The following is a 10,038-nucleotide window of genomic DNA, read 5'->3' as shown; positions in this document are numbered from 1 at the left end:
TCTGTTTACCCGTTTTATTCAGAAATCCGTTTTTCCGCTCTGTAAGATGATATTTCACTGCCTTTCCTTATTTTTTAGCAATATTAACACAAAGAATATAAACACTTACACATGATATTCACATCTGAGATAACCTTAACTCCATAGTTCACATTCAGTTAAGTTAATTGATACTGAATTATTTCTAAAGGCCATGATTAGATCCAGTCTTGATGCAGTTAAATATAGTTGTCATTGTGGTAGTTTTTATTTTTATTAATTATAAAATCCAGAAGAAAAAACTGCAGTTGAGAGGTATAAACATTAAAAAAAAAAAAAAAAAAAAAAGGAGAGGAAAAGCCTGCGAGTCTACATTTTTATTTTCTGCAGTCTGAGTCTACTTGTCTCTCCAGCCACTGAACAATCAGTAATAACATACAGTACTTAACTAATTAAGGATTTTGGTTATTTCTATGCACACAACACCCAATAACCTCTACTGGATATTTCCTGTATTCCTTCTTGCTGTCAGCATGTCTTTAATCTGTGATCCTCCTTGTTATGTGAGAGCCCAACTTCATACAGACCAGGATGGATGTTGGAGGGATAAAGAGTAAAAAAGGCAACACTGATATCATTTTCACAGTTGTAGCACCCAAAAAGTGAGCCTAACTAAAATGTATATGGTATTTGCTAAAAAAGAATGTAAAGTGGCCGACCTGACCTGTCGCTGACCTGTGATCAGTTCTGTCAGAAATAACAATAATAAGAAACACTGGGGAAAGGGAAAAAAGAGGAGTGAAGCTGACCAGCAGGGGCATTAGTGGTCACTTTGTGCAGCATCCACTTTCACTTTAACTGTTGAACTGGAAGTGGTGAGATCAGGGTGGGGTGGAGAATCAGCTGCAGGCCACAGCTGTCTGCTTTTGGACTGAAACTCATCCATCCATCAGGACAGACGACCAGACAAGCAGGAAGTCTGTTGACTTGGTCCTGACAGCACGAGTCTGGCCCGGAGAGAAGATTCCTCCACAAAGGTAATGCTTTATTCTCATCTGAGGTTTGGCAGGCTAATGATAAAGTAGGGCCCTGATCCATGTTGCATCATTGAACATTCGGTATATTCAGTGCATCCTACAAAGATGAATGTTCATAGGTTTATGCCCCTTTAGTGTCCAGACAAAATTGCACTAAAAATGGTGGTCAGCAGTTTAGAGGGAGGTGGAGGATAGACGTACATTATGCTAAGTCATGTACTCAAAGCATTACTAAGTAATGGCACAGACTGCACTGCCACTAGAGGTTTAATTTCCTGTTTGTGTTGTAGTGCGACTTCTAAACCAAACTGCTGTGGCAATCAGTAAAACCTCTGCTGACTCCTGACAGCCTCGACCCTGAAAACAAGAAGATGGGAGCTAGATTTAGTGACGAGGAGAAGAGAGAGAAAGCTTTTAACCAGTTTGTGGAGAGTCTCGACGAGGGCCCGGATATGAGAGTCAATCAAGCCATCATGACATTCTGCAGCGTCGAATCTTTGGACAACCTCAGACAACACTACGAGAAGAGGAAACTGGAGGCGGGCGACTCTGCTGAAGACTGGATCAAGAGCCTTGCAGGGAAGCTGGGTGATTTACCTTTTGTTCCCGATGTGGCGGGCCTCGGAGCTCTGGCCTTGGTCTTCATGATCGACATAACTTCAAGCTCTCCCGCTGAGGAGAGCACGAAGGACGCTCTCCGCAGCGTGTTCGCGGAGGAGAAGGCCTCCGAGGTCTGGGACCAAATCGACGAGTGCCTCAAGAGGTGCGTGATGAACGTCAACAACAGAGCCGAGCTGCAGAGCGACCTCAAACGGATCGAGTGCCAGCTGAGCACCGCGCTCACAAAGCTGAAGAACTCCATGGTGAGGGACGGGGAGATGACGCCTGAGGCCCTGAAGGCCTGGGTGAACGGAGCGGCCTTCCATGTTGAGATGCTGATTCACTTGGTGAGAATCGGGGGGATTCAAACCTGCGACCCTGTGGAGAGACTCCTCTCCGCCTACCAGGGTGATCTGGACACGCTGCTAAGAGAGCACAGGGCAGTGATACGGAAGCAGTGTGAAAAAATTTTAATAGGGCCATACTTTTGTAACGAGGAGCTGAAGACCTATATGGCCTCTAACCTTATTACAGAAGAGGAATATTTTGAGGTATATTATGATCACAGGTTCTCTGGCCAGAAGCGTGAGATTGAGCAGCACTTTACTAAAGTAAGAGAGAACCTGCCGACGCTGGTTGGTCAGAGAGACTCTTTTACTCTACAGTGAGAGAGAGAACGACTGAGAGGGTTTGATGAAGAGTTTGAACAGAGCTGCAGGTTTTTATCAACCGTTATGTGTCCAGGGAATGATCCTGCTGTTAAAGGGGCAATAAGTAAGATTTTTACTTTACCCATAGTACAAAATGTACAAAATGACCATAATGTTGGTGTGTTGAGGGAAAATGGTTGACAGGGTTGTTAATCAATATCAATAACTGAATGATTACATCACCACTAGTCCATACCCGGGGATGCGCGCGCCACAACTCCGTGCAGACTTGCGAAAAATGCGCATAAACAGCGTAAATTTGTGACAATGGAAAAATCAGCTTCGTCAGTCCCTGTCTATGCCAATGCTCAATGCCCATGTGCAGTTTCAGATTGATTGGCCAACCCATTGAGGAGCAAAATGGATGCAGACAGACAGACGGACAGTTTTCCTCATTTTATAGTAGGATGTGTTGATGTGTGTGTCGAAAATCCTCCTCATGACATCCTTCACTCTGTTTTGGAACAAACACGATCCCATTGGTTTACAGTTTTGAATGGTCCCTCCCTGCGTTATGTCCCGCCCACAGAACTTGAATGGATAGAACGGTCTTCCACTGTCTGGACATTAAAGCTGTAAACTCTGTCAAACTTGCTTGAGAACTGTGCAGATGAGTCTGTTAGTAAAACCCAACTGAAAGCTGATGTTAGCTTTATCAAAGTATGTAAGTATGTATACTGTACTTCTCTCTCTGGCTCTTCTTGTCAAAATCAGCATATTAGCAAACCTAGCTGGTAAGTATCATCAGACAAATACCTTTACCTTAAAATAGCCCCTTAAATGTTCTTAAGTAATGTAGGTTAGCCTACCTTTAGTGAAGAAAAGTTTGCATTTGCTAACTTCAAGCAGCTAACTGACATCTGCAGAAACAGTTTAACTCTCCTATAACCACTTCCACTAACTGCACAGATGTCAAAACTTCTGACCGACTTAAAAAGACAGCAGCAGCTTGTAAAACAGCTCCACCTGGTGGAGGCAGGACTGACAACCAGGTGAGAACTTAATTCAGCTGCAATGGAAGTTTTCCACTAATTTGGTTCTTGCTGAAAAACCTCTCGCCCCAGCTACTTGCTGTAAGTCGGTTTGTATGGAAGCTCGTCCAACAGTTCACATAAAAAAGAACGCTGATTTGATTGGGAAAGACTGTTTTACCCATTCAAGTTCCGTGGTCCCGCCCCAATCCTGTTTAAACAGGAAATACATCACATTAACGAAGTAAGATGCCATTTCATGGAGCCTTCAAGACCCGCTTGTTTTCTCGTTTTCATCAACAATGGAGGACGGTACTGTGGACAAGCAGCCGGCGTCTCAACACATTTCACAAAGGCCAAAAAGCCTCGTTCTCAAGCCAAAAGAGCAAATGACAGCAGTTTTATTATTCCAGTCTGCAGCCTGGTGATATATTAGCTCTGCACTAGATGATCCTGTTGGATCTCTGCTCTCATTAGCTAGCTAACTCCTCCCATTGGAAGTTCTGCCAATGTTGTTGCAGTTCCTACTGGTCACCAGTAGAGGTCAGTAAAGATCACAGATTACCTATTGCCCCTTTAACACATGGGTCTTTTTCTGCACTGCTCTGCTTAAAAATATAACAAGTACAACTTCTCTGCAGTCCCACGGCTCATTAGTGGTGACGACAGAGTTAATTATCATTTTATATGAATGTAATCTCAGCTCTCTGATCAGCTGCTTTCACCGCTTATATAGAGAATACAGTAATGTTACGCTTCTTGGTTTGCTAGCTAACGTTAGCAACTAAACCGTTACCAAACAGCTTATAGCATTTCATGTAGACTATGCATAGAAGCACTGCATACACAATAATGTGCTTTACTATAAAATGCCAGAGAATGTGTTGCCATACAATGGTAAAAAGATGTATCTGCTCATATTGCCATTCTGTATGCCATCTGTTTATTCTAAATAAACACAGCGAAGAACCCTCATTGGTTTGTGTGATGTCATGTGAATTTCATCTGAGTGCTAGAAGAGGATTGTCGGAGCTGTGAGAAAATATGCAGCCAAGGTGTGGAGGTTCATAATTAAAATTACATTCTCACAATAACAGCATTTCTTCCTCCTTGACCTGTCTTGACTTATTTTTTGTGTCTTCATACCTTAATATTTCATGTGAATCTGTTATATGTATTTGGTGTAAGGTGAAAGCCAACAAGCAATCAAAAGGGGTAAATATGATTATAAATATTATTTCCTTTCATTGATTTTGAACATCAACACAACTGGTTTCTACAGAAACTGGGTCTGGTAAAAGTCACTTTTATGGGTATTAGCTAAACTTCAGTTCATGCCTTGTGTTTATAAAACTGGATATTTTTTTAACATCCAATCAATTTTACTGAATAATTCCTGTATTCCTGCTTGCTTTTAGCATTTCTTGAATCTTTATCCCTTATTGTTATGTGAGAGCCTGACAGACCAGGGTTGATGTTGGAGGGATAATGTAAAGTGGCAAAATCTGTGAAAGCAAAACTGAAACTACAAACAGCAAAGTGATCAGCTGATCTGTAATCAGTTCTGTCGGGAATAACAATAAGAAAGGCCACAGCTGTCTGCTTTTGGACTGAAACTCATCCATCCATCAGGACAGACGACCAGACAAGCAGGAAGTCTGTTGACTTGGTCCTGACAGCACGAGTCTGGCCCGGAGAGAAGATTCCTCCACAAAGGTAATGCTTTATTCTCATCTGAGGTTTGGCAGGCTAATGATAAAGTAGGGCCCTGATCCATGTTGCATCATTGAACATACATTCAGGCATTATGTTAAGTCCAAGTGTGGTACATTTATTCACGTTACTGGAAGTGAGTAGACTTTTTATGTAGCCTACTTGTACTTTTTTGAGTAGTTTTTTTAAAGGTCCCATAAGGTGTAAAGCAGGACTCCCCTTGCCTCTGTGACGATAAAGGAGTTGGATGGTCTATCCAAACATGGTGAAAGTATCAAAACGCACGGTCGCCAACTAAATCCACACAATCCATATTAGAAAAGCGAGCCTCTAAACGACTCAAGACACAAAATAAAAAGCTGTAAAGTGGAGAATATGGGACCTTAAAAGTCAGAAATGTTACTTTAAAGTACGTTTTTGCTTAAGTATTGTGCTTCACTACATTTTAAATCACATCCATTACAGCCCAGCCGGCATTTTAACGTTTATTCACGGGTGAATATAGGTCGTGGATCAAGGTTGGATCACTGTTGAATTTGGTTTCGATTTGAAAGGCGAATCAACGTTGATATCGCGACGTTGTTTCAACGTCTTACTTTTCAACACTGAATAAATTGCGTTTCCTTTTCATTCTACACTGTACACAATTGTGCATTCAATTATATTATATAGTTTGCAATTGGATCAACATATGACAATACTGACTGAATCAGTGATTTACATATCCATGTTTTCAATGCATTGTCATGTTTTGATTATGCAACTTGCTGTGCATAACTTGCAATACTGCTATCCCTAAACCATATAAACAAAAATAAACACCTCTAAATAACTGTGATAAAGCTTGAATGTGATCAAATGAGATGCCCTGGGAAGAGATTATGGCACCTTCCTGAATAAATATGAGGGAAAGCAGCTGTTACAATTTACCTTACATAGATGGAAAGATGTTCTTTCACAGACATAGTCAGATTTCCAAACTTCTATCTGTAGTGCAGGTGGGATGTTCCACATTGTATGGGAGAAAAAAAGCACTGTATAAGATGCCAGAATGAAAAATGAAAACACAAACCACTTTTTTAGAAGATATATATAGTTTTTTTTAATTATTATTATCATTTAGAGACGGAGGAACTGCTCAACGAAACAAACAATGGGGTAAACCCTTAAAAAAAACGTGGCGTGGGTCTTTAAGGGGAGTCTTTACTTCTTACGGCCACCACCACCCATCCTCTCCGGTGCATACTTGAGGTACTTATTCATGGTCTCCATTACTTTAGTTTGCGTCGTTGTGTGCTGATGACAGCGTCTAAAGAGTAAAAACAAACCACAGGTTAGATCATTGTCAAAAATGCTGTACATTTTAGCCCATGTATGACAAATCGTGTGTAGTGTATATTGTTGCCAAACATTTTCCAAAGCGGTACCAAAGTTGTTTAAGTAGGATCACATTAAATCACACTTTGAATGTTAAGAAAAGTAAAGTGCGCAAACTCTCTTGATTTGTGAAGCCAGAAAACCACTTTGTTGTTGCTAGGTAACAGTCCACTCAAGAATGTCACTTGGCTAGCATCTTCAACAGCATTTTTAGACAATTTCACAAAAACCTTGATCTATTATTGGTCTAAAACTTGGATGAGCAGAGGACACTTTTTCTCTCTTGGATAGTGTGTGACAAGTTCAAAAGTAATGATAGACTGACAACCAGCTGATGTAGGGTGCTTTTTCAAAACTGCATGTCAAATTAGGACCAGCGGCCTAACGTTACACATGATACACTTTGGGACACTGGAAATCGCACTAGCAACTGCAAAAGCGCAAATTGACAAAGTGCCAAAAGTGCCAGAAATGTTAGCTAATTTAGCTAACGTTAGCAAACTGTGGCGTTAGCATTTAACTTACCAGGCACTGGCATCATGCGTTTTAGTCATATCACTTTTTATATATAAATGACGTTATGCCTTTCAAATATTGACTGAACTTACCTTTCAAAGTTGTGGCATAAGATGTAGGTTAATTCTCTTTTTTCTGTGTTTTGCCGCTCTCTTGCAGTCTTCCTACCAAAGATCCAAGTTCATGGGCAATTGTGCTACGCATGCGCAGAGCCGTTACACTGTCAGTCTCGTGTAATCTCGCGAGATTACCTCACAATTTGGGTCTAATACATCCATGTCTGGATGGAGCAGAAAAATATAAATGGGCATGATAATGTTATATTTTTTATGTGAGATATCTATATTATATCTAAAAAATATAAGAACATAACTTTATATATAATTATAGTCAATTATAATATATAAATAATATATATATACATTGTAATAATAATAATTATCATTGTTAATACTACTACTACTAGTACTAATAATAACAACAATAATAATAATTTATGATTATGATGATTATTATTATTATTATTATTATTGTTGTTGACTATTTTTTAAAATAAATTTATATTTTTGAAGTGGTCTTATGATCAAAATATAATAAAATGCTAATAAAATAATGATCATATAAGGCAGAACGTTGTTGAAGACATTATGTTGATTCAACGTACAGATCTTGTTCAAATTTCAACATTGATTTATAAGTATTTTGTTAACCTTTTTATAACCATTTTGCATTAAACGTTGTTTCAAAGTTATTTCAACGTTGAAACAACAACTGACATTATTTCAACCACATTTCAACGTTGAAGGTCGGTCACGTGCCAGCTGGGAGAGTACAAATGTGTAGGCTCTTCATACGCAGCAGTCATTGGACCATTGTAAATTGGCCAGTTACGGAGCCGTTCACAGTGAGAAGAGGAATCTGGCTTTACTTTATTTGTGTAATTTCAATTTTTTACAATTAACTTTAAAATAAATAAGTTTGAACTCTGTCCTCTCGCCTTTTAGAATCACATGGAAAAGATCACAGCTAACAACGTTCTCTTTTCCAAAAAAGTAACTCAGTAATTTTTACTCTGAGGTAGTGATGCGCGGGTCAATCCGAAACCTGCGGGTTTATCCGCGGGTTTATCCACGGGTGGGTTAGGGTCGACTGAAGATATTGAGAACAGGTTGGGGCGGGTGCGGGTCAAATGGGCTACACACACACTGGCTACGCCTTCTACAACCGAACTCACTCCCCGAAAATTAAGGTATTGACTACCGACTTTGAGTCCGAGTAGTGTGTACCAGAACTGGACTGGACAGCTGGTTGTTATGTTACGTACGGCGCGACACTCGTTACACTACGTAACATTATATTTTGAAAGAGACGGAGATAAGTGTTGTGAGACAATCTCAAATTTTCTATCCAGTCTGTTTCCTCAACATTGCGGTTGTTCCTACCAGTTCTGCTGTCTCGGCCCGGCCCACATGTCGGCGTTGAAAGTATCAAGTCCATGGTTTATTAAGATCTTATGGATAAATTGACGGCTCTGGTGTTACTGGTGTCAAGTAAACTGAAAATACAGGAAATGGTAGCCGCCATATTGGTCTGAAGTAAACGTTACTATGGTTACAGACATTCTTTACAACCATCGCGAGATCGGAGGAGTGGAGTGACTCCTGTTACCCGTACATACACAGTCCTCTAATTTTTGTTTTACACACTGCAGCATTATAGGCTATATCTTAGTTACACGTCTTTGGAAAATTACCTGGCCTCCTGAATTTTCTTTTTTCGGGTTGCGGATCGGTTTCGGGTCGTTGTTTTTATGAAAACGGGTTGGGGCAGGTTTGGATATGTGCATGTGTCGGATCGGGCGGTCGTGTTAAATGAGACACTTTTTACTTTTACTTAAGTAGATTTTTACACCTACTTAAGTAAAATAACAGCAAAGTAACAGTAGGCTACTTCTTGAGTAGGACATATTAGTAGGCTACTCCAGTAGCTAGCCTACTCCACCACCATTCATAACATAACTAAGTAATGGTACTAACACTGAGGTTTAATTCCCTGTTTGTGTGTTATAGTGCAACTTCTAAACCAAACTGCTGTGGAAATCAGTAAAAGCTCTTCTGACTCCTGACAGCCTCGTTCCTGAAAATAAGAAGATGGGCACAACATTGAGTACACTGCAGCAGAGCAGAGACCGAGTCAAGACACTTTTGGACAACTTTGTGGACAGACTCGATAAGGGTCCGGATATGAGAGTCAATCAAGCCATCGTGACATTCTGCAGCGTCAGATCTTTGGACAACCTCAGACAACACTACGAGAAGAGGAAACTGGAGGCGGGCGACTCTGCTGAAGACTGGATCAAGAGCCTTGCAGGGAAGCTGGGTGATTTAACTTCAGTTCCTTATGCGGCGGGCCTCGGAGCTCTGGCTGTGGCCATCATCATCGACATAACTTCAAGGGCTCCCGCTGAGGAGAGCACGAAGGACGCTCTCCGCAGCGTGTTCGCGGAGGAGAAGGCCTCCGAGGTCTGGGACCAAATCGACGAGTGCCTCAAGAGGTGCGTGATGAACGTCAACAACAGAGCCGAGCTGCAGAGCGACCTCAAACGGATCGAGTGCCAGCTGAGCACCGCGCTCACAAAGCTGAAGAACTCCATGGTGAGGGACGGGGAGATGACGCCTCAGGCCCTGAAGGCCTGGGTGAACGGAGCGGCCTTCCATGTTGAGATGCTGATTCACATGGTGAGAATCAGGGGGATTCAAACCTGCGACCCTGTGGAGAGACTCCTCTCCGCCTACCAGAGTGATCTGGACACGCTGTTCAGTGAGCACAGGGCAGTGACACGAGAAAAGTGTCATTTAGTCCACTCATGTGTTTGCATGGACAGGACGCATAGGCCTAAATCTTTTTGCAATGAGAAGGGGAAACAATATGAAATTGCTGACCTGAATGAGGAATATTTTGGGGCTTATTATAATCACACATACTTTAGCCAGAAGCGTGAGATTGAGCAGCACTTTACTAAAGTAAGAGAGAACCTGCCGACACTGGTTGGTCAGGGAGACTCTTTTACTCTACAGTGAGAGAGAGAACGACTGAGAGGGTTGATGAAGGATATGAACAGAGCTGCAGGTTTTA

At 41.3% G+C, this 10,038-nt stretch overlaps 1 protein-coding gene across 1 annotated transcript; it reads left to right on the top strand.

Annotated features, from left to right (window-relative positions):
• The first annotated feature begins 4,874 nt into the window (after nt 1–4,874).
• Nucleotides 4,875–10,038, top strand: LOC139666081 (uncharacterized). Its single transcript, XM_071545178.1, has 2 exons — nt 4,875–5,013; nt 8,973–10,038. The coding sequence occupies exon 2, from the start codon at nt 9,054–9,056 to the stop codon at nt 9,981–9,983; it is 930 nt and encodes a 309-aa protein (XP_071401279.1). The 5' UTR covers nt 4,875–5,013; nt 8,973–9,053; the 3' UTR covers nt 9,984–10,038.

The sequence above is a fragment of the Centroberyx affinis genome, unplaced genomic scaffold, assembly GCF_046629955.1.
Source record: "Centroberyx affinis isolate AG114_WGS23_722 - 3 ecotype Tasmania unplaced genomic scaffold, CSIRO-AGI_Caff_v1 ptg004788l_1, whole genome shotgun sequence".
In the NCBI taxonomy this organism is placed as follows: Eukaryota; Metazoa; Chordata; class Actinopteri; order Beryciformes; family Berycidae; genus Centroberyx; species Centroberyx affinis.
Note: the sequence above shows the minus strand (reverse complement) of the source record. Positions and strands in the feature narration are given on the sequence as shown.